Source organism: Micropterus salmoides, unplaced genomic scaffold (genome assembly GCF_014851395.1).
Source record: "Micropterus salmoides isolate LMB-PRFRI ecotype aquatic unplaced genomic scaffold, ASM1485139v1 Ms_hic_scaffold_2, whole genome shotgun sequence".
NCBI lineage: Eukaryota > Metazoa > Chordata > Actinopteri > Centrarchiformes > Centrarchidae > Micropterus > Micropterus salmoides.
The window spans coordinates 10,091,955-10,117,814 of NW_024041150.1; the positions used below are offsets into that span (position 1 = coordinate 10,091,955).

Consider the following 25,860-nt stretch of genomic DNA (forward strand, 5'->3'; position numbering starts at 1 on the left):
ACTTACAGGGTGATAGGATCCACTGGTGTCCACACAGCCACAGTCTTTCAGGGCCACACACTTGTCGTTGCTGAGGATGAAGCCTGGATTACACTCACAACCCTCCACACACACATCCTGACAGCCGGGCGGTCCAACCACACCCAGACACGTCTCTGGACACGAACTCACACACAGAGAGTAGGAGCTGTTGGGAGGACAGGCCAGGGCTGCATAGAGGAACAGAGGGATGGATGAATGGATTAGGGAGGGGTGGTAGGAAGGAGGGTAGGGTAGAGACAAGGATAAATAAAAGAAGGAGCAGGACATGGATGAAAAGAAGAATGTTAGGTTGTGGGTAGGGGGATGGTAGTTGTTGGAGCTTTTCCTGGTCCAGTAACACCTGGGTATAGTAAGCTACTGGCTTAAGGCCAACATATACTTATCTGCTGAGGTGTTGTGCTGGTTAAGCTGTATGCTACGTAGGGTGGAAGTGATTTACGGTATCTATGGTTACCAATGTAGACAACACTGGATGGAGGTGTGCGTCATTCACTTCGGATAGACAGTCAAGTTTGCACTGAACAAAGACAATCCTAAAAAATAGAACAGGGGCAATAGTCTGGAAACAAATATTATTTTTCTCTTTTCTATACTTATTCAGACTTGGAAATGACTCCAATTAAACTTTTCCATACTTCCTGTAAATACTCGACTTTGGGAATCACCAAAGTTATTGTTGGGAACATGAATGTCTGTAGCAAATTTCATGGCAATACATCTGATAACTGTCGAGATGTTCTGCAGTCAGGATGTCCTGTGCCCAAACCAGAAGCAGAGGAAACAATGATCTTCTTTGGAAAAATGTTTGTCAAATTCAAATACTGAAGACTTACGGCAGAAGTATGGAGTCCTCCACTGGTGAACTTTGGCTCCGGCACTTTGGCAGGCATCAGTGTAAGCCTGGAGCTGGTCACACAGTACATGTTGTTGGCCATTGAACTGACACATGTCATACACACAGCTCTGGAAGAATGGAGCAGGATTCACCACACTGATACACTCCCTGGAACAGAGAAAAACACTCACTCAGTTTGAGTAGGAGAATGCAGATGGTCAAACAAACCCAAACCACCAAACACAATGTTGGTATGGTCTCTTCATGGGATTTAAGAAACTACAAAGAATATGGAATCCTATAAGTAAAATAGCCTTTAAGCAACTCAGGTATGTGTGTGTGTGAGAACAAGCTATAGTTAGTTAGAGTTAGATAATCTTTGTATCTTTTTAAAGATACTACCATCTGCGTTATGGAGTGATTTAGAGACACTTGTGTATGATTTCTGTGTAACAGTCTCTCCTCCAGTAACTATATGTCTCTTATGTGGTAAAGTGCTTCGGCCAACTTTGTTTTCAATTACTGCTAAGTAGTTTTTCCATATTCTCTTTCGCTTGGAGTAATCCTAGTTTTAGGAACTATTCAGTCCAGGGGTTATTAATGAATTCAAATGAACTAATTCATTGATTTGAATTGGTTCCACATGCACATTTAATGCCTACGTCTGTGTTGACTCAGCAGGGATGAAAATCAAATTAGAAAATAGAAAACTACAGGAGAATTTGAAAGTAGTAAAATATTTAAAAATATTTCCTGTTAGAGTAAAACAAGTTTGTTCAGATTCTGAATCTGTATCTGAGAAAAAGTAGAACAGTTCTTCTCTGGAAACCGCAATTTCCCCAGTGTGGGACAAACAAAGGTTTTTTCTTATCTTAGTTGGACCAATAATTAGAAAATGAAGCTGACCTGAAGGGTCCAGCAGGGTCCTTGATTTTGCCGCATTTGTCTGGCTTCACCACCTCAGCCTCAAGTTTGGGGTCACAGTCTGGGTCAGGCTTGGTGCCTGGGGTACACCTGATCAATACAAACACAACAAGAGGGTCACATTCAATTTCTGAAATCAACAGTCTGTTCAGTCTAATTTATACTCAAGAATTATTGCAGGAAGAATTTAGACAGTATTTATGTAACCTGTGACATTATATTAACAAATCATTTGACATCCCAGTGGTTTTTAAACTCAAGAACACGCTAAGACTGGTCCACCCTAAAGACCACACACCCAAACACAAGAAGAGCAACCTAGTGTATGCTGTCCAACGCAGTGAGGAATGTGACACCACTTATCCCCCAATTATAAATAGAGCCTGATCGATCCATCCTTTTGCAGATATTATGGGCAGATATAAGCTATTTGCAGGCGTTTATAACAGCCGATATATGACTATTAAAAAAGAAACAGACAGTCGGATCCTTCCCTCAGGTCATGAGTGTTGCATAGTTTCCCCACCAGAGGGCGATCTGCAGCTCTACCAGAGCTACGGTGAGTAGCTCCTGGTAGCTCTCACACTCTCTCAGTGTCTGGATCTAGCTTCCAAATAGTAACATGGATGACTAAGTGATCAACTACGTGCTCAGTTATAACACAGTCAGACTATCGCAAAATAAATGTTTGCTTTATGAGGGCAATGAATAATACGAAGTTCAATAACACGAAACGTTAACATTAGCATCTAAAAGCTTTCTTATAATCCGCATGCTAGCTTGCTCTGCAAAAACCTTGTTGATTAAACAATGCTAAAACGATGGATATTTTTCATTCACTTTCGTGAAGTCGTAAGTCCCCCTTCACTGTTGAATGCACTTGCACGTACGCTCACGTGGCAGGGGGAACACTTTCTATCAGGAACACTTACCTTGGCACAACACCGGTCAGTGGCGGTTTAACGTTAATGGATCCTCTGGGTCACTGTACCATAGACGGCATGTTTTAGAGCGCAATTAGGAAATGGTTTCTCGTAGCTTTGGCTAGAATTAACAGCGCTGTTAAAGGGATAAACTAGATGTGAACACGCTACATAGTAAAAATTAGTCATTGTGACAGATTATATGTAAACTAATAACTACTGCATGCCAAAAAATATATACATAATTGTTGGCCTATATAGGAGAGCCCTGTTTATAATTATTATTATAGCAATGACATGAGATATGATATATGGTATTATTAATAGTAGAAGTAGCAGTAGTAGTATATAGGCATTTTTTATAGTTTGTTTTGCTGGCCCCCACAATACACTATTTACTTTAATGTTCAATACTACATTATTACATTACACTTATTACATACATTTTACTCTTATTTATCAAAATTTTAATATATTTTGTTGTACTTTTGTTCAAAGTACTATTTATAACAAAAAAGTTTCTATTTATACTGCATTATGTCATGGTGTCTTAGTGAGGTCTTAACATAACAAACCTTTAGGGATAATCTTTGTTTATGTCATGCGTTTCCTAAAATAAGGGGGAAAAAGTATCAGCCGATATATCGGCTATCGGATTTTAAAATCCTCAAATATCGAAATCGGTATCGGACTTAAAAATTGCATATAGGTCGGGCTCTACTTATATTGCTGTCCTTTCATCACTTCTCAGGAAACTAAACAAACGTTCTCTTCTGGCGTCATGTGAAGATGTCGTTCACACTTGGCCTCGGGTGACTCCAACGACCTTTCTAGTCCTCCGACCAGTCAAAGTGCTTTTACACTACATCACATTCCCTAACACACACTGATGGAACAGCAAACGTTGGCAATTCAGGGTTCAGTATCTTGCCCAAGGACACTTCGACATGCAAGCGCCGATTAACAGGCAAGCTGCTCTACCTGATGAGCCACAGACAACTTTCCTAAACTATTAGTAACTGAATACAGGCAGCCTTTATAGAGTCCATACATGAGCCTTCAAGAGAGTTTGAAGGGAATCCATAAATTCTCATAACACAGCAGAAAGGTGAATGCGTGTAAACTCACGTGTCATCCTCATCCTCTTCTGTCTGCCAGCTGTTCCCGAAGTTATTGACATTTCCTACCAGAGTGCCATCTGGTTTGGTGAAGTCATTGTCTGGGTTCCCGTCATAGTCACCACAGAGACCACACGTCTGGTTGTAGTAGGAGCTGGAGGGACAAAGACGAAGAGAGTACGGGATTAAGAGATGAAGAGGAACGTCTTAAGAAGATTTAAATGGTCAAACACTGTTTGGCAAAGTGACAGAATGCAGAAATGTCTTCATCTGATATCATTAATCAGGGCATCATCAAAGGAAGATACATAACCAAAGTATTAGGAATGCTGGGTAGAGTTATCAAAAATAGTATATCACTATGACCTTTGAACTACAACTTGCATAGATGCCCAGCTGATTTCTTACATATATATACCTCTATAGTTGAGTGTACACTCTGGGGGGCATGAACTGAAGTGAAGTCCACGATAGTTGACTACACCAAGGGAGAGCATGTAGAGAATAAGCAGGGTGGGGCCGAGCATTAAGCCTTGAGGGACACCACAGGTGACGTAGTGTGCCAGGGATTTAGCGATCGACAGAACAAAGTCAGCCTGCAGGCAGTGGTTAATGACCTTAGTGATCAGTGGACTTAAGGCATGGATGTTGGATTTTACGAGGGCTATGGGGAAGGGGTCCAGGGCACAGGTGGAGGGTTTCATCTTTTTGATGATGTCCTCAACCTCTTGCTGTGAGATGTCAGAAAAACAGCAGCCTGGGAAATCCAAGGCTGTGGGTTGGAAGTTGGGACAGGGAGGACAGTGTAGGCAGAGGGAGGGGGGGATAGCTCCAAGTTCTGTCTCTGTATTACAGCTAGGCCCCAATACTGGCTTTTTCCAGATAGCTGTAACCTGGGGGGACAGACTTCATTAAACACTGACTAAACCCCTGGCTGGTACCATGTTTCTCTTAGGCACAAAAAGTCTAATCCCACTTCCATTATGTGGTCTTGTATGAAGGATGCTTAATTTGTGAGGGACTGTGTATTAAGCAGTTCTATTTTGAGCAATGATGCTGGGGTTATTCTTTGTAGAGGCCGTAGTACACTGGAATCCACTCCATGTTTTCTGGCCTGCTTGGTGTGCAGAGATCTCACTGTGTTTCCCGTGTTACTAGCACCGAGAGCGTCACTTCTTGACGCGGCACACGTGCAACAGTTGTCTAGATTGATGGAATGGTTGAAGCAGAGTGACCAAGCAATTTATGGTAAACAAACTTTTGACGGGAACCTCTATGGGATGTAACGACGTAGGCGCATATGTCGAAGATCTATGATGGCTGCAATGCACGTTGGAATGGTGTGGTTGTTGAGATTTAGCAGCTGCGGGATAGAGTACTTGAGCTTTATGCTGGTCGCCGAAAGTGTTAGCCTGGAGCTAGCCGTTAGCCAAACAAAGAGAAGACTGCACAGTGAGATGGTCCATATCATGGCAGTGGGGTGCGTGAGGCACGGAGGACTAGCTGGAGGCAGCTGACAGCTAGCTACCAACTGCAGATGTATCAGTCCTAGGCTTGAGGCCAAACCGGACGGGGACAGCTAGATGGCTGCCGCAAGAGTATACCTTGTAGTAGGAGTGATGGAACAATGGAGAAGTTTTCACCCACTGAAAGCGGCAATAATCAGCCGATGTTGGAGGAGATGGCAGCAGGTTAGTAGATGGCCTACGCTCCTGCATCAGTGTTATTAGCTATTACAGTGTTCTCTTATATCTCTTTCTTCTATGTTGCCTTATACTTTCTCCAAAACTTGAATTAATCAAAGCCGAATTATCAGTGAAAAGATAGAAAATGATAGAAACATTTACTTACAATTTTCCAAAGAAAAAGAAAAATCACATCTATGCAAGCAGCCAAGGAAATCTTATATCAAAACATTGTTCATTTTATTCAAACAGCAGCTATTTTTAAATTATCAAAATACCTGGAGAGGAAGGAACCTCTATACCAACCTGGGAACTGAGATTCGGGCATAATGGTTTCCATCCCAGCGCACCTGGAGGCCAAAGGGCGTCTGCAGGGTAATATACTGACCGGCCAGACTGAGAGAGATGAGAGGAGAGGGGGAGTGAGGGAGGGCCACCCGCAGTCCGTTCACCTGCCGGAGAGAAGGAAACACAAAAACAAAGTTAAACAGAAGCTACAGGTACAGTTACAGTTGTTTTACACTCATAAAAGTGCGGTGAGGATGTTGCAGCTGGATGCAATTTAGGCCACAATATGAGGAAAATCTGTGCAAAAACATTGTTCTATATTGCAATGATGAAATGACTTGTGACAAATAAAGAAATATTGAAGTGTATATACTGGCTGCCTGGTTGTCAAGAGGATTACAATAATAATAATAATAATAATAAGCATAATAAGAATAATAAAATAATAAGAATATAATACATATATAATAAATTAAAAAAATATACATATAACTAAATGTTTCTAGAGCAGCAACAGTAAAGTTTAAAACTGCTAGGTCATTACATAAACTCAATAATGTCTCAGTGGCAATAAATCTAAAATGTCTAAAATAAATAATTTTCCTGACATCAAAATACTGAGTGATGTTTAGAAAGAATGAAAAACTCTGGTCCATATCAGTCCTTCCTCCTGTCCTCCTCCTCCTCCAATTTTGTTGTGTACTAGCAATGTGCGCCCTGCTACATATATTACCATATATGTGTTCAAAAAGTTGGAAAAGATAGAGCAGATTATAAATAAATACACCCAGTATGTATGTAAATAAAAAGATTTTTCTTATTCATTGTCTTTCTTTTGCGATGTGTTAATTGTGCATGTTGATATTGCGATGACAATGAAAATATGATTTATGATTTACTATCTATGTCTAATGTTGTCCATACTGACCAGTGTCTTCCTGGCCTTCATCAGAATCACAGTGATTCCATTCACTGTGACGTAGAGTTTCCTCAGGTAGGACACACCTGACACTCCTCTTTCTTCATTCTTCCCCTCCACTGAGAACCAGGGACCTGCACACGGAGCAGAACACCATAAATAACCAAAGATATGATATAAATAAATAAAAATATGTTGGCTGATATTATGTTATCAGATTTTATTGTTTCAGCCTCCAGTCCAGCATGGCTTGGGCTATGACAGGTTGTTCTACTGTAGCGGGTTAATGTTTCAGGAGGTCAGCGGTGGAGGCTATGCTGTTGACAGACTTGATTGTTGATTTATTTCTGAAATATTTTTTTGCTAAATTAGATTTGCACAAAGCTAATGGCATGTTCAGTGGAAGAGCGCTAACATTAGTCAGCGGTTAAACTATGGTGTTTAATGGATTCTAAATACAGTATATCTGCGACCCGCTTGTCTGTAGTTACAGTCAGTGCGTCGGAAATGAAACTAGAGGGACATGTAAATAAACGTGAGCTGAACAAGTATCTAACATGACTTCCTGCCAAACAAAGGGATCTAGCTCCCCTTTCAAATGTGCAACGTTGGTGTGAAATCTCACAGTTGCAGGTCCTTGTAAACAGTCATGTAGTATTAGATGCATTCAAGAACAGCGTTTCCTCTGGGTCACTGTAACATAGATGGTGGTTGAAAGATTCTCGTATCTTTGGACAGAATTAAAAGCGTGCTGGAAAAGGGATGACGTAATGTGAATGTGCTACATTGAAAATAGTCATTGTGACAGATTATGTGTAAGGTAATAACTACTGCATGACAAAAAAATATATTGCGTATGTAGGAGAGCTGTGTTTTAGGGTTGGGCCATGTCTACAAAATTTCCATAGGACAATGTCTACATGATGTTATAAGTCGCGGTGGATATTTTACAAGCACAGACCAGCTAAAGCAGCATTAAACACTCAGAGTTCAGATGTTGGTTTCGGTTGTTTGATAGGCTGCGTCATTAACAAGCCCACAAGCGGCTCACCTGCGGCAGTGATAACGGATCACAGGTGGAGAAATACAGAAAAAAGACGAGTTCTGTGTCTTTTAGGCTCCTTCATACAGTAGAGAGAGGTGGGGCAAGTCGATGTGTTTACCTGACGTCTAGGCCTCTTGTGTGTCTGTGTGTCTGAGTGTGTGGGGGGGGGAGAAAAATCTGAGGAATGAGCGAAGCATATTTAAAGTTTATATGTTTGTTGTGTTTAAAACCTGCTTTCACGTGGTGGTATAATGTGAAACATCTAGATTCTTTGGCAGGGGGGTGGTGGGGTTTACAATCACGATGCCTGCTCAACGTTGTGATGGCCGATGGCATCGTATATCGGCCCAACCCTACTGTTTATCATAAAATGTAATTTAATAATTGTAATGACTTGAGTACTGTATGGTATTATTATTGTTAGTACTAGTAGTAGTACATTCATATTTTTTATTTATAGTTTCTGTTTGGCAGTCCCGCACAATAAGCTACATACACAATTTTTTTAATACTCAGTAGTAGTAATACTAGTAGTTAAATCTTTTTTGTAGTTTTGACTCTTATTTATCAAAACTTTAAAATATTTTGTTGTACTTTTGCTCAACATTTTATTATCTTAATGAGGTCTCATAACATCAAATCTTTGTTTATATTATGTGTTTTTGAAAAGCATATCAGCTGATATATCGGCATATCAAGTTTTTAAATCCTCAAATATCGAAATCGTATCGGTCTAAAAAATCTCATATCAGTCAGGCTCTACCACGAACCACCAAATGTGCCTTCATCAGAAAATAGTGTTTCTGGATTTATACATGGATGAAATGTGCAAAAAGTTGTATGAGTTAGACTAATGTCTACTATGGTTATATGTTCATAGTGCCACCTCCTGGTGTAAAGACATCATGTTTTACGTGATCACTTGAAGTAAATATATGCATGTGTCATCTAAATGTGGACAATGAAATTAAGAGTTGTGGCAATTTGGTGAAGAATGGTTGAATTTGTAGCAGCAGTGAAAACAGTGTTCAAAAGTTTTAAATGGTTGAAAATCTGTTCAGGTGCAATGAAAATGAAAGACAATTCTCAGTGTCTAAACCTGTTCCTACCTGTGCTGTTCTTGCAGTTTCTGGCAAGTGTGTAGGTACATGTTCCCATGAAGCTGTAGAATTTCTTGTCAAATGTGTTGTAGTGCGGATCTCCAGACACCACACAGTCCTGAGAGCCTGAGAGAGAAGGACAAGCAGTGTGACTACCACAAGAACATTAGACTACAACACAGCTGAGCTAACAGTTACAGGCCTGGAAAAGTTTCAACACTATTAGCATTTGAGTCTGAAATCATAGGAGCAGTCACAAAAATGACTCAGTTTGCTACCAGCCTCCATTGGTTAGGTGTGCTATTGCAATGGGAGAAGAGGCAAATCGTTTCAGAAATTAAGATTTCTCACTATTTCTCACAAGCTGGTTGGTGGATCAGAAACACACTGAATTAAATCAACTCATAACACTGTTAATTTATTTCATGTGACAGTTTGAGGAGTCTTCCAGCAAATAACTAGCCAGTTTGCTGCTGTCCTTTTGGTCCTGAAGAGATATATGCACAGATGTCAAGATTCTTAGAACAGAGACATTAAACCCTTGGAACACATTTCAGTTTTTCATGAAGACATATCAAAGAAACCTCAATGGGAGTTTGTATTGAGTTAAAGAAGCTGTTGGCACAGCCTGTACGTGGGATCTGGACTTTGGCAAAGGACGAAGCAGAGGCTCTTTTTGAGAAAACACATTCCCACTGCTCCCTTGTTGGGATTTTGGTGGTTTGAAATTTTGAATCGTCCATGTAGACAAAAGGTAAAATACGTTTTGGTGTCTAATATAAAGCCCTACTTACTCACTAACAGTGATCAGCATCTACCACAATATGTTTGTGCTTTATATTAAATTCATGAGTGAATACATTTTCTGATAAGCTGTAGCAATAGCATGTCACTCTGTATGCTACGCTAGCTGCAGTTTAATTTATATTCAGTTTGTTTACTGCTTGGCAAGTATTGCTGTGGGTGTAAACTTACTGGTGGGATGGCAGCCCAGTATTCCATCCTGGAGTTTACACTCGTGCATTGGGTCACATTCAGAGGCCACACAGGTGACGAAGGGAACATCACACCTACACTTCAGCTTACAGTCCTCAACATAAAACTCCTGTCCAGGCTGACACACACACACACACACACAAAAACTGTGTTAGCAGGGGAAGGCTTAAATCAAAGGTTGTCTTGAGTTATAAATATGAATTGAATGATCAAATTGTGTAGGTTTCAGCTCAAAACAGTAGTCACAAAATTATTCCAGCTTTTATTAAATGAAAATTCTTTTCCCAAAATATCAAAATTCTCCAATATTTTTCCTGTTCCTAAGAAGCCACAGAGCAACAGAGCTCAATGATTTCAGACCAGTCACATTGACAAGCATTTTATGTAAATGTAGGGAAAGGGTGACAGTCAATCATCTTTCAGCATCTCTCAGTGAATGTTCAATATCAATTGTATAAATATGCTGATGACATGGTGGTTGCTGCTGGTCTTATGCAGATGGGAGACTCAGCTAAGCAGTCAACATATCTCAAACATACTCAAGAGCTGGTGTGAGCTCAGTGCCTTCTCTATTAATAGTAGTAATGAAGACGGCACAAAATGTCTCATCATGCCAAAATGTTCTCTCTTTGATGGCTTAAAACTAAAAACGGTCCTAGCAAAGATAGAAATACAAGCACACAAGCAGACACGTTATCCCCTGGTGGCTTATCAGACCATCTTGACTGTACCTCATAGTACTGGCCGTTGGTGTGTTTGCAACCACACAAACTCTTCTTGACGCACTTGCCGGCACTCAGGATGTAGCCAGGATTACACACACAGGCCTCCGAGCAGGGCCCACCGCAGGAGGGAGGTTTCCCAGAACATGTCTCTTGACAGGGGTCTGCACAAGGCTCGTAGTGGCTGTTGGGGGGGCAGCTCAGCGCTAAGGAGAGGATGGAAGGCTGAGGTTAGTGATGTTGTAGACATAGAGTAGGTAGGTAGGTAGATTTATTTTGTCACAATATAACAGGTTATAGAGTGAAATTGAGTTTGTAACTCCCTTCTGCCACATAAAAGACAGACAGACTATATAAAAAATGGTACACAGAATCTAAAACATCTCTCCTTGCATGGACTCTGGCTGAACAATGCTGGCTGAATAATGCAAATGTCTCTGCACGTCTAACTTTTACTTCATTTCATATAATGCTCAAACCTGGCTCATTGCACAAATGTGTTGTTAATCGTTGTTCTATATTTTTGTATTGTCAATTTATATATTTACACAACTTTCTCTTCCGTTGCAATACATCTGCACAACACACACCGGAGTAATGCACATGTAATAGTTATTATATCTATCCCTATTATTTTATTATTATTCTTATATAACTTACATTTGTTTATTCCATCCATTTATTTATGTCACCTGTACATTTGTCTGGGTGTAGCACCTTATCAGCAAAGCAAATTCTTCATATGTGCGAATTTTTGGTCAGTTGGGAGATTTCCTACTCTGAGATGCTTGATCAATTAAGAAACCTTACTGACCCTTGGGAAGCAGCTCCCTAGTTGCTTCCATTAACCCTCCCTATATTCCTTCATCCACTTATCATTTCTCCACCCAACACTCACGGCAGAAGGTTTCATTCCTCCAAGGTCCAATGTTGACCCCACGGTCCTGGCATTCATTGACGTAGGCTTCGATGGCTTCACACAGAATGGGCTTGGCTCCACCCAACTCACACAGGTCAAAGACACAGTCCCTGAAGTAATTCTGAAAACACACACATAGTTTGTTGAGCTACAATGCTTTATTCTTTCTCTTTACCTTATCTCTCTCTCGTGGAGTGCCATTAGGAGCTTGTTTGTCAATCCATAATTAACTCAATAATCCAATAAAGACTTTTGCAATAGAGTAGAATTCTTTCAACATCAAAAGACCTAACTGCTTTATATTTGTGTGTCCTCTATATGTGAGTATTTGTAATGGAATGTACTTCAAAGCAGCGTACACTACATGTCACATTCAGCCACTGACGGCAGATGCTCCCGTGCCTCTGGCTAACATTGCAAGTGGGGACATGTCAGTACTTTGCCTCCTGCCTTGCAGACAAAGTCAGAATTACCCTTTGTCACAAATGATTAAAATATTGTAACATTCAAAGCTCTCCATAAAATATCCCCTGCTGATCTGACAGACCTCCTTCCTTGCACTCCACCTTGCTCCCTGCAGGATTCAGCAAGGTGGAGTGGGAAGGAGCCAACGTTCAACCTGCCATGCTTACGATTAGTGAGCAACCCACTCTACCACTAAGTCACATCAACCACACGTGTGCATGTGTGTGAATGAATGCGTGTGTTTTGACCTACATTGGGGTTGACTTTTGGGTGGCAGACAGCGAAGGGACCCTTTTTGTCCAGCAGGATGCCGCAGTATCCAGAGCTCTCATACAGTTCCTGCTTTTCTTCATTACACTCAGGGATGGTGGTGTTGGGTTTCTTATTACACCTGTCAACGCAGACAGTCAGTTAGAGAAGCTCTGTGTGTTGGTTTGTTTTCATCCCTTTTAATTACAATAAAGGAAAATTGATCTATACCTATTTGTATGTAAATATGGATACCTAAAGTACACAATATTAAAAAATCTAAAATACATTATGACATTAATAATCATAACAAAAGACATCACACATTGATAAATATTCCAAAACATACATTCTTACATTCATACAGATTCTTCCAAAAGCTCATTATTGTGAAATGTTATTTCATCCTGCTTCTATTCACGATTTCACAGAGGTAATTTCAGCTACTTTCTGGGGTATTTTTAACTGCAAAAACATCTTTTCATGTGATTTGGGTGAAGTAACCCTTTACATTTATTTGATATCTACAGAGATAGGGAGGTTGGTGGTCAGATAACGTTCTGAAAGTGAGTATGTGGGTGTCTGTAGACGTGTGTGATACTCACTCTGGATCAGTGTTCCAGCTGTTTCCAAAGTCATTGGCATTGTTGGTTAACAATCCATCTGGTTTACGGAAATCATCTTTGGCATCTTTATTGTAATCTCCACACAGTCCACAAAGCTTCTTCTGATAGCTGCAGATTACAAGAAAATCTGCAAGTCAGTGATTTGTGGAATTGAGAGCAACAATTCAATTCGAGCTACATCTCGCCACTTCTCAACCATTTCCAAGAGTTTGTGACTTGTTTTCATTCTAACCAGGTGTTTTTCACTGATTCTCTGAGTTTTGCTTCATTAAAGTAAAATATTATTATTTTCAACATCATTCTAAAACGTATACATTAAAAATAGAATTCTGTCTCACTCTTTGATCATTTTGATGTCCATAAAGTGGTTTCCATCATAGCGCACAGTCACACCAAAGTTCATGGACACAGTGTGGTGCTTTCCTGACTTGAACACAGAGACACCAGGGGCCGGAGTCACTGGAAGGTTTACGTTGGTCCCATTAACCTGAATGGGGAAAAAATGTAAATAACATAATGAGTGATTACTGAGGAAACAGAAACAGTCTCTCTGTGTATAGAATCTTACACTTTAAAGTTAGAATGGCTTCACCAACTCCAAAGGTGCATTTTCTGCAGAGAATACAAGTGATTTCTGAACAACAGCTTGTAGATATGTCATAGATATGACAATAGTATGATTGTTGTCATCCTGCCACCAATGTCTTACTTGTACAGTGCCACCTTTGAGGATGGAGATCTTCACCATGTGGACATATACATGTACAGCCTTCACATAGGAGATGGAGGGATTGTTGTAGCGATTTTCATTGTCAGCGTGGACCTCAAAGTATGGCAGAGATGTTTCATTGCACGGTTTAGACATCAAATAGCTGCAGTTGCCCATAAAGTTGTACTGGCGTTTGTCAAAGGTGGTGTAGTGGGGATCACTAGACACTATGCATGTGGATGTACCTAAGAGAATAGCAAATGATAAACTGTCAGTTAGCAGGTATTTTGTTACAAATATGTTTCACTAGTCTGAACAATATTGCTTTTACACCAACACTTTTTAGGGTGTTTTTACACATGAGAAACATGCCCACTATACGCAACGTTACCCCCATTACAACAACTGTCCTGTCTTGCCACTCTCTTTGAAGACAGACAGAGTGTGGCTGTTAGGAGCAGTTTGGCCTTCAGATGTGGTTGGACAACACATTGTTCAAACTCGACCATTTTGATCTGCTAGTACAGGTTCTTCTAGCAACATACCAGACAATATTACCTTTAGGATAGCAGCCTGCAACACCATTAACCTCGCGGCACTCTTCAGTGGGGTCACAGGAGTTATCAATACATTCCAAAGTGTAGTTCCCTACACAGCGGCACAGCTTTGAGCAGCCATCACCAAATACAATCTCGCCAGGCTGAAACAAAATTTAAGAAAGGGTCAACACTGGCAAGGTGTATTGTATGTCACTAGATCTACACAATACAACCTTTTCTGGTCATTTACTGTCTTGGTATTATATCTCCACTATGCAGGAATGTAAATATAAAATGCTTTGTATTTGTATAGCGCCTTTCTAGTCTTTTTGTCAAAGCGCTTTTACACTACATCTGCATTCACCAGTCATACACTGAGCCTAAGTGCTCAAAGAACAGAAACTAACATTCACACACATTCATAGAGCAGCAGAACAATTCAGGGTTCAGTATCTTGCCCATGCAACAAGGAGGAGCCCGCTCTACCTCCTGAGCCACAGCCGAATGTATGCACATGGGTATATGAACTAGGATATCTGACCTCATAATAGTTATTCTGGCCATCCAGACAGCCACATTTCTCAAGTGGCATACAGCGTCGTCCCTTGAAGACAAACCCTGGTTTACAAAAGCAGCCACTGATACAGGATCCAGAACAGTTGGTGGAGGGCTCCATACAAGTAGGGATACAGGCTGGACCACAATCTATATACTCTGCATCAGGAGGACATGGTTCTGTACAGCAGAAAGAAAATTAATTGCTTAATACAAAATGGAGAACATATATATCCTTATATATAGTCTTATCTTTGCTATAGACCTAGACCACTGGGGAACTTCCCATGATGCACTGAGCTTCTCTCTCATCCTCTCCCTCTCCATCTGTATGCATTCTTATCCCATTAATACATGTTCCTGACTCGACTTCTCCCTCTCCCATAGTCTTGTGCCTTCTCATTCCTTCTCTAAATGCAAAGGGTAATGAGATTCCTTTGTTATTAATTGGCACTATATTAATACATTGAATTATAATGTATATAAGGAAGAAAGAATTATGAATTAATTATTGAAAACCAAAACCAAACTTTCACAATGACATGTCATACTTGGTGGCTTGGCTGTTGTTGGTCCATGAGTTGTTGGTTTAGGTGTAGTTGGTCTAGGAGTTGATGGTTTTGGTGTTGTTGGTCCAGGACTTGTTGGTTTAGGTGTAGTTGGTCCAGGAGTTGTTGGTTTTGGTGTAGATGGGCTGGGTGTTGTTGGTTTAGGTGTAGTTGGTCCAGGAGTTGTTGGTTTTGGTGTAGATGGGCTGGGTGTTGTTGGTTTAGGTGTAGTTGGTCCAGGAGTTGTTGGTTTAGGTGTAGATGGGCTGGGTGTTGTTGGTTTAGGTGTTGATGGACCAGGAGTTGTTGGTTTAGGTGTTGATGGACCAGGAGTTGCTGGTTTAGGTGTTGATGGACCAGGAGTTGCTGGTTTAGGTGTTGATGGACCAGGAGTTGTTGGTTTAGGTGTTGATGGACCAGGAGTTGCTGGTTTAGGTGTTGATGGACCAGGAGTTGTTGGTTTAGGTGTAGATGGGCCCGGTGTAGTTGGTCCCAAAGTTGTTGGTTTAGATGTTGGTGGAATAGGGGTTGTTGGTTTAGGTGTTGATGGACTGGGAGTAGTTGGTTTAGGTGTAGAGGGGCCTGGTGTAGTTGGTCCCAGAGTTGTTGGTTTAGCCGAGGTTGGTCTTGGAGTTGTTACAGGTGGCAGAGGAGTTGTTGGCTGAGCTATAAATGAAAAATAAATAGTTTTTCATAAGCTATCACTGACACAGCATACATATTTCTGATATGTATGCTGTATCATCTTCTGGTGCAAAGAGTAACTCTGGTCAGTTTCTCACCTTTGCAGGCCATGACACACACAGCATCAACAGCAATATCTGTCTGAGGAGTTTCTCCATAGGTACCCTCAATCACAAACTGAAATACATAAATGTGACAAAAAGTTTATATAAACCTATGTGCACACACATATGCACATACAGAGACACACAGAATTCTAATGATTACCTGAATTGCAGCAGTTCCCAGGTAGTGGACCTTGGCAGGCTTCCACACTTGACCCTGGTTCCCTCTGACAGTGAAGAGAGCAGGTCCAAGGCTTCCCCCTGTTAAATAGAAAAACACATTTCAAGCCAAACAAACATTTTCATGCTGTCAGTGTTCCTGTCTGTATAGACATCACGATAATTGCAGTCCTTTACCTGTGGTGATGGTGTAAACGCTGAGATCCATAGTGGTACTGGTGCCGAAAAGGTAGTAGTGAAAGGCGAGCTCCAGACATCCAGAGGAAGGCGTTATAAGAGGACTTCTGATCTGAGCCTTGACTCCAGGGACAGCATCAGAAGAATCCAACAACATGTATGCACCCACTGCAAATGGATGAATAAAACAACCCAACTGCCATTTAGAGTAAAATAATATGAATACCATAATGTTGGTGCAGAAAGAAGGTTCGGTGTTCAAATCAACCCAAGTACCCCTGACCAGGCCCACCGTCAGGGGAAGTCAAAGGGCACAGATGACCCTGGCACCAAGGCCCAGGGGGTGCCCATGCAAAGGTCAATGGTTGACACTGGGGCTCAAGTACAACACTTTACTGACTGTCTTATATGAATAACAAAACTTTTTAGATCTATTTACATGATAAATAAATGTGTTGTTATCATTAAAACATATTTCATACATCTGATAACCCACCCCCTGCTGTTATTGTGAAAATGGTAGGGTGGAAACATTTGGCCATTCAGATGTGCAGGACCCGCAAAAGCGAGTCGCTTTATGTGAACTCTGCAGCCTGTCAGGGGCCCAAAAAAGAGAAGAATTTTCGGAGATACTGAATTTGGGATTTTCATTAGTTGTCAGTTTTAATCATCACAATTAAAAATATAAACAGTTGAAATATATCAGTCTGTGTGGAATGAATGTATACATTATACAAGTTTCACTTTTTGAATGGAAATACTGAAATAAATCAACTTTTTGATGATATTCTAATTATATGACCAGCACCTGTATGTGTTTTGCAGCATTGTCCAATAGTCTTTTGCCTTTCATTCTGGGGACCGGGGTTCAATTCCCACCAAGAGCCAATTTCTCATGCTTTCAATATCTTCATTGTCTAAATGATGAATGAGAATTTGTCTTAACTTATTAATAATTTGTAATAATAATCCATCAACATATTTATCAAAAGTATGAGTAGCAGTAGATCAACATTAAATTGATTTTTGGGTTGTAATAGTAGCCTAGTCTTTAATTTATTTATTAAGCCCAGAATAGAAAATAATAGATGATAGTATCTTTCTAACAATGTCAAAAAAGTGTTCACAGTTTAAACATTAATGCTTACATAAATATAAAAAGTAAATCAAATTAGTTCAAGAAGTTACAATTGCCCCCGGTCTCCCCTAGCTACAGTCCCAAATGGTTCTGTATCTGCTGAAAGTCTGAAGGGGCCAAATCAGCAGAGCAACAACGCAAGCTAATGCACAGCAGAGTATGGGGCAGATAGACTGTTTGAAAATATTATGAATTTTCATTAAATGATGATGTTATTCTTGTAATATAGTAATATAATATTAATAGCAATATAGTAATAGTAGTGGTGATGACACAGTGGATAAGACACATGCCTTTGGTGTGAGAGACTCACAATTCCCACTGTTACCCGCCAATGTGTCCCTGAGCAAGACACTTAACGCCTAGCTACTCTAAATGAATAAATGTCATGTGATGTAATGTTCTAAGCTGCGTGGATTGAAAGCAGCAGGTGATACAACATTCTTGAGACTTGACTTGGGCTCTAGCTTAAAGACTTGTGAGCATCTCTGCTCAATCGCTCAGTGTGGTCCTTTTGCACTCAGAGCTCCCCCTGGTGCCTCCAGGCACCAGCCGTTTCAAACCCAGCCTCCAGTCTTTGGACCATGCCCCCTTATTTGCATACACACCTCAATCCTAAATCCCTAATGTCCAAATGCCCAATCCTAAATGCCTAAATGCACAATGGTTTCAGAATGTTCTTTTACATACAGTGTACCTAGAAGAATTGATGCTGTTTTAGGCAAAGGGTGGTCACACCAAATATTGATTTGATTTAGATGTTTCTTCTGTTCAATCACTTCTTTGTTAATTGATAAATATACTCTATTATCACGTCCTTATGATAGCATTATTACTTTACAGCATTTATTCCACACCTGTCTAAACCTTTTGCACTGTAGTGTACACTCCAAACTATTCTGGCAGACTCTGTGACACAGTCATTTCCGTACAGACTTTTGAAAAGAGGAACCACTTACATCCAGGTTTGGAGAAGTCATCATCAGGTCCGGTGCCGTCGGTGTCCGTTGGTCCAATCCACTGATCAAAGCCAAACACATCAGGATTTCCAGTTTGAGTCATCCATCCACAGAGGTCACCCATAGTGTCAAAATCGCAACCAGAAACACAAGCTGTGGACAAAATATTTAGACAATCAGTGATTCAACAATGTGTGTTTGTGTGTGTGTGTGTGTGTGTGTGTGTGTGTGTGTGTAAACTCACAAGGGCATGCTCCTTCAGTAATTTCAATGTTATCCAGAGCAGAGTCACAGGAAGAAGTGGAGCCTCTCTGAGCCTCAAACACAATCTATTGACACAGAGAGAAAACATTATCGTCATACATGATAATATTAAAACAACAGTATTGTAGGAATTTAACTCGAGTTACAGTTATTAAGTTGTAGCTTATTTAGCTCAACTTTGTAGTTCATAAATCAGTTCACTTCCCCCGTTTTTATGCAAAATTTTTGTTTACAAAAACGCAGGACATTCAAAAAGTCCAAATATCACACATAATGTTTTACACATGGCTGGAGTGGAAAGGTTGACGTATCAATAAAAGTAAGGACGACAAAGTGCAATGGAAACACATTTTGTGAATTAACGATGACGTATACATGAAGCAAATGTCCACTGAAGCTTGTGCTCCACAGGAGAAATGAAAAATTGTACATGAAAACATCAGATCTGTGTGGACCGATAAGAAGATTGTTACCTTCCTTAAATAATACATGAAACAAACAACCCTGCTTAGCCGGGGTCGGGTCGCAGGGGGGACCCTTTCTCCTTTCCTGAGCCACATTAACCAGCTCGGACTGGGGGATCCCAAGGCGTTCCCAGGTCAATGGGGAGATACAATCTCTCTACCTAGTCCTGGGTCTTCCCCGAGACCTTCTCCCAGCTGGGCATCCCCCCTGAGCCCGTAGGTGTAAGTTGAAAATCCTTCTGACTGGGGCCACTTCCAAACGTTCCCAGTTCACCCGCACTACCCGTTTGGGTTTACCAGGTCTGTCAACTGATCCTCATGGTGGAACTAGGGTGTCCAAAACATATGGCCTCAGATCAGACGACAAAATCGATCATCGCCCTTTGGCCTAGAGTGCTCTGGTACCACGTACACTTATAAGCATCCTTATTTTCGAACATGGTGTTTGTTATAGATATATATATAATCAATGACTAGCACAGAATTCTAACAACAAAGAACAGTTTGGGTTTAGATCAGGAAGGCCGTTCCTCCCAATCATGCCTCTCCAGATGTCTCCATCCAGGAGTACGGTTCCAGAAGCAAGACAGTGCGTAGAGGGAAGTCCCACCAGATTTAACCGGGAGCACTCCACCTCCTGTGTTCCAGCTCCTTTCCCCACCCAGATTGTTGCACTCTCTTCTTTGGCAACAATAAATTCAATTGAATTCAATTTTGTTTATATAGCACCAATTCATAACAACAGTTATCTTATTGCTTAATAACACCCGACTAGAGAATTAGCGCCACAGTGTCCCCTAATATTCACATAACGGTTAGTGAATGGAATGTTGCACTAATTCACATTTTATTTAGCCAATTTTCTGGAATTTTGTTGAAAAGTTGTGCTAAATTTGGATGGAAACTTGGCTTTTGACTTGAGGTATAGCAGAAAAAAGGGGGAAATATCAACTCAATTTGTTTAACTCAGACTGCTGAAGCCTTATATTAGTTGTTGTTTTTGTATTAATGAGGACTATGGAATTTGTTCCCCATCAAGTACATTGGAAGTGCATTTGGAAGTAATCTCTTTGCGGCCAGTAAGAACAGAAGGAATGATTGCAGCCAAGTTAAAACAGTTTCTGTCCATTTGGGCTTCACTACTGTTTAAAGACAAACTTTAATATTTGTGAACCTATCCTTTTAATATAAAAAATATTAATTAGTGCAGCTTAAATTCATCTATTGTGTTTAGTTTAAACCACAGTTGGGTTAGTTTCACCAGTGACCAGTTAGCTCCTTAAATTCTGTGAAGAATTAGCATTGTTTCTACCGTTTAACCATAGTATCACTACTATAATTACATACAGTTTAAAATGTCAGTTTGGCTTTGAATGTCATTTTTTAAATGCTGCGAGCACCAAAAGTTAAATTCCATAAATTGCGTTCCACTGAGATGAAGCCAGGCAGAAATCCCAGACAGCATACAATATAATATAACGGCTCAGATTTATTGTTCAGGTTGTGACTTGGTGTGTTCGACTACTGGAGACTTTATGAAAGTGTGTTAAAGTGTGTTATCACGGATCTGTTGTCAGGTTTGTCTCAACCTCAGCATTTCTACACTCATTTATTCTCTCTCTTGATGCTCAGATTGTTTAACAACTGTTATTTAAACAATGTGAAATATATTTACTGTGACTGTATAAGGAGATAAGAGTCACTGTAAAATAATCTGTACATGTTTGTGTGCAGTCATAAGAGTTTGATGAATGTGTTTTGTAGCAATATAGGACTGTTTAGCATTTCTCTCCCAAAACTTATAAAGCTATAAAGCGTTTGTTACAGTTCCCAATGGCACCCACAATCCCCATATTTTCTCCAAGCTCTCTCCCACGTGACTTCAGAGAAATCAGGAAGTGTAATGTTAATGTAGCTCTCAATACTTAAAAATACAGTTTGGCTATTTCATGCATACATTATACAAGAAGCCACAAGCTTTAAAAGACTGTGGGATACGTACATGATTTTCAGAGTAATCATTATGGAAATTGAAAAAAGCTTAGGTACAGTACCATTATAAGTATTATTGGGGGTTTCAGAAGATTTTTCTGAAACAATTTAAATCAATTTTTCCCTTCATGACCAGACTGGATCCCAGTTGCCATTTTGTTGCTCTCTGCTATAAGTCAGCATTTGTAACACTCACAATGACGTTCTGACTGCTTGTGGTGGACACGGTGACAGAGCCTTTCAGCCAGGACGGACTCTGGATACCTGTCTTCTTCCAGACTTCCTTCTCATCGCTGGGCCTCCTGGCCAGAACCCTCAACACATTTTGATTGTCTGAGCCGTACATGTAGTATCGAAACTGAACACAGATCTCAGAGGCTGATGACGAGAGGGCAGGGCTCAGAAGGCGAGCTTTCTGTCCATTAGATACATTGTCACACTCGTGGTAGATATAGAAGCCCGCTGCAGATAGATTGAGACATAAGAATGACGTGTTTTTATCTAATCATGAGTCAGAATTAATTATGGCCTGGTTGCCAATGACGTTATTGTACAATATAATATTTCAAATAAACCATGCATTCAGGACATACTTCCATTAGGATAGTCTCCACTTGGGCCAGTTCCAGATGTTGGGGTAGGACCTCTGTGTCTAGTCCAGTCAGAGTTGTCTGTGTTGTCCTGACTGAACCTGCAGAACGGGTCACTGTCCTGGTTAAAGTCACAGGAGGTCAGCACTACAGCTGGAGAAACCCAAACACAACACAGGAAGATAGACAAATGGATATTGTAGATGTAAATAAGGGTGAGAATAGCAACAAAAAAAAATTTACCATCAAAAGAATGTGATCATTGTGACAGATGATTAAATGTAGCTATTACCAAGATTTTTTTAGGTGTGTCATAAATTTTTCAATTATTTATTTATGTAATAATTATTCAGTTTAGGCAAAAACTTGTCTGACTGGAATAAAATGTGATATGGATATTCATGGTGGCAGAGTTGTTAGCAGTGCTGCATCACAACAAGAAGACCATGGGTTTAAAGTTCAGCAGTCTCAAATAAAGTGGACACCAAAAAACTGTGACCAGGGCTGGACTAATGTGGCAGCCTCTAGCGTCAGTGTATGAATGTGTGAGTGAATGGGTGAATATTGACTATAAATGGACAGATAGATAGGTACATGTTTGGTTTCAGAAGTGAAGGGGCGCAGTGAAGTAGGGGATATATCATTAACACCTAAAATCACATTTAATTTAATTGGAAGAAAATGTTGTATTTCTATTTTCACAACAAAGAACTAGTTGCTGCCTTATCTTTGATTGATGTTCAATTGTAATAGCTTTTTTTCAGCCTTGAGTTTTAGTGTCTACAGTAGTGTACACATCCTCAACTACCTCTACTATTCAGACAGTATAGCAGCCTGTATGTAGCCTGAGAGGTGAACCCAGGACAAACACATTTGCTTAAAACACTTTATTGATGTGATGGCACGGTCATCACTGAAGGTGATTTAGATGAGTATATTCATCATTATTCTTCTCTCATTTTGACAGCAACAGTCAGAGGACTCTGTTAGAGAGATTGTGGTAGTAGTACTAGTACTAATAATAATATTAACAATAATGCATTACATTTATATAGCACGTTATCATAGATAGGAGTGCTTCAGGGGGACTCATCTCAACCACCACCAAGTAGTAAATGAAATTCAAACTGTAAAAGTGTGGGAGACAAAAAGTGGATCACATGCTGTGCTGCTGCCTCAGCTCTGTGTGAGCATTCCACCCAAGTAATACAGTTGTATTTAGATTGGTCTGCCATTTAATTTGTGTAAGTGTATTAATTTTTGGTAAAAATACACAGATGATTGATATTGGATAATCAAAACCAACCTACCATTTTCTCCATGAGTTTTCTGCAAGCTATTTAAGAGAGGAAGACATACAAATAGAATCAAGTTAACGTCTGTTAGCTTTAATGAACTTATTTCAAATACTAAGGAACACTTCTATGGTTATGTAAGGTAGGCCAGATGCATATAATATAACAGAATAAATGTGCCTTAAATGTAAAGTGTAGTTTTGTCGAAACCACTGTCATTTATAATGCAGTTGACAGTCAGCTAAAGTGATGGTATACCTACAGCCGTAAAACTGTATCAAGTTAATGATAGGAGTATTCAATACCATCAGATAAAAAATATAATTAAGTACCCTTTAACTCACTATTACATAAAGCACTCTAAATAAATTAAAGTCAAATTGATACCGCATAAGAGCTGTTCCCAACCTGAGGGTCTGGAATCTCAGAGATTGCAACTTGACTAACAAGATAAGAAAGAATATCCATATTTTTGCAACAGCCTCATTAGGACACAAATCTTCAAAATGACTTAATCAGAAAAAGACATTCTTTGGCTAACATTTACCAATACATAAAGAAATGCAGAGCCATAGCCAAGATCCACGTAGCCTCCTCCCAATATCCTACCCCCTGTGGAACATTTCGACACCCATAAAGAGAATCTGTACAATTGTCAATATATGACGTGATTTGTCATGATAGACATGCTTCCTTTTGGAGAACAACTAACCTGTGCTGTGCCTGTCCTCCTGCTCTGCAGTCACACATCCACAACAGCACGATTAGAAACTTTAATGTATCCATGGCTAAATGTTAGTTAGCACAAGAAGAAGACATAGGGACAGAGCAGAGGACTTTATATAGAGGGCTAGGATGGTCAGGGGGTTGCTTTGTGGAAACCAGGGTGGGTGTGTTTGGTGGGTGGTGTGGATGCTGAATTGCTGCATTACATGTTGTTGCAAAATGTGTAAATGAGTAACTGTGCAAGAGGGACAGGGTGTGTTCTCTTTGTGCATTTGCAGGTGCGTATCTGAGCCTGTGTGTATGTGAGCTTTTTGACCTCTCAGCAGTTCAGATGGTGGGTGGGGATGCCAATCAAACCCTTGTACTGTAAGACATTATAGAGCTTATTGTGTAATAAACAGAGCACTTTGATCACATGGACACACCTTTTCGACATGTAATGTATGTTCACGTGTATGAGAAAAAAGGCTTGGCTCTCATCTCATAAAATTATATTTTCAGCAAGTTGTAATTGTTTCTCTTTTATCCATGGATTACTTTTGTCAGAATAAAAAAAAAATCAGATTTAATCCAAAATATCTTCATGATAATTAATGGTTAACCACTTCCAATAACAAAGGATCATTAATTCTGAAAATTGTGGTTAAATTGGCGCTCAACAGTGAAATAAGCAGCTTTACAAGCCCAGTGCTACAAGCCACTAGGACAAAGGTCAAGTGAGAGTGTCACCAAAATATCAAGGTTTATCTTCCACCATACCATATCACAGAAATCCAAATTTCAAGTAACTTGGTGAGTTGTTTTCAGTATACATTGTCGTAAACAAGATAGTCAACATGTTCTCATCACAGGGCACAAGGCATCTTCAGTGTCCATATGAAACGCCCTTTAGGATGTGGTTAACGTTTTCAAATGGCCCAGTTTGGTTAGGTTTAGGCAACAAAACCACTTGGTTAGGTTTTAGGAAAAGATCGCGGTTTCAGATGAAATAAGTACATTACGTGACATAAGTCACATATGTAAAATAATGTAATAAAACTTTTAATAACTTGCAGACTTTGTCATTCTCTATACTATCACACCTGATGCAGATGGGTTGAAAATGGGCTGAAATGGTGGCACAGTCAAAAGGTCAGAATGTCACTAAAATTATGTTATACTGGTCTATTTAACAGCTATTTGGAATTTTTTGTGTGTATTTCATGGGTTTTCAACAAAAGCGGCCAATTGGCACCAATGTTTTCACACAAGCTCTGTGTGGCACAGGAAACTACTAGCCCAAGTTTTGTGTTAATCAGACATGTGGATGTGGAGATATGAGATCACTTCATTTCTAGCATCAGTCTATCTTCATTGAATATTGGTTTCACAATAATATTGTGTTGTTAGATCAGTTATTTAGGTATGGTCTTCTCTTTACTTATGAAGAGTTTCTGTCAGAAAGAAATATCCCTAACACTTGGGGATTATGCAAAAGTCTTAATACCCACTGGAATCTGTATGCTGTTCAAATCTCAGCCAAGGGTTGATGTCCAAAATACACTCCCATAAGTAAAATCTGTCCAGTTATTCTGGTAATAACAACAGATCTATAGGAGTTATGCTACAAATACATATAACTAAATTACTATATGTGATTTCATATGTAATCACTTTGTGGATATGGATTCTTTGGAATTGATACTTAATCACCAACAAAGTAATGGACATATATCATTCATTCAACTCATTCATATATTATGTCCAGGTGAAAACAATGTTAAAAGTTTTTAAAGAGAAACAATACATTTATTAAATTCAACACTCTAAAACAAAAATCAAGCTTGCACTGTGTTAAAAAAACTTTATATAGATCTTTATCCCCCCTAGCATTTAACTATAGCGTATTTGTCTTTTTTCTTCTTCTATATATATTTTATATTAAATGTAATATGCGTTTATTAAGAAATAAAGGATTTTAAAAAATGTACCTACTCAGCCAGTATTTAAATATAGAATATTAGTTTTCTCTTTTCTCAGAGCTTTCTCTGACTGCTCCAATGCAAGAATATTCTTTTTTTTTTGTACTGACCTTTACAGC

General features: G+C 39.7%; 1 protein-coding gene across 1 annotated transcript in view; it reads right to left on the bottom strand.

Moving 5' to 3' along the window:
• zanl (zonadhesin, like) overlaps positions 1-25,860 on the bottom strand; it is a 115,549-nt gene that overhangs the window by 82,165 nt on the left and 7,524 nt on the right. Inside the window, 24 exon segments of the mRNA XM_038730452.1 lie at positions 7-209; positions 876-1,045; positions 1,784-1,891; positions 3,853-3,996; positions 5,834-5,979; positions 6,744-6,868; positions 8,889-9,005; positions 9,855-9,993; positions 10,607-10,803; positions 11,496-11,637; positions 12,234-12,372; positions 12,836-12,964; positions 13,195-13,343; positions 13,566-13,810; positions 14,124-14,265; positions 14,646-14,839; positions 15,211-15,873; positions 15,990-16,068; positions 16,159-16,256; positions 16,353-16,520; positions 18,450-18,602; positions 18,694-18,778; positions 21,366-21,631; positions 21,763-21,912. Coding sequence (XP_038586380.1) covers positions 7-209; positions 876-1,045; positions 1,784-1,891; positions 3,853-3,996; positions 5,834-5,979; positions 6,744-6,868; positions 8,889-9,005; positions 9,855-9,993; positions 10,607-10,803; positions 11,496-11,637; positions 12,234-12,372; positions 12,836-12,964; positions 13,195-13,343; positions 13,566-13,810; positions 14,124-14,265; positions 14,646-14,839; positions 15,211-15,873; positions 15,990-16,068; positions 16,159-16,256; positions 16,353-16,520; positions 18,450-18,602; positions 18,694-18,778; positions 21,366-21,631; positions 21,763-21,912 — 4,151 coding nt within the window.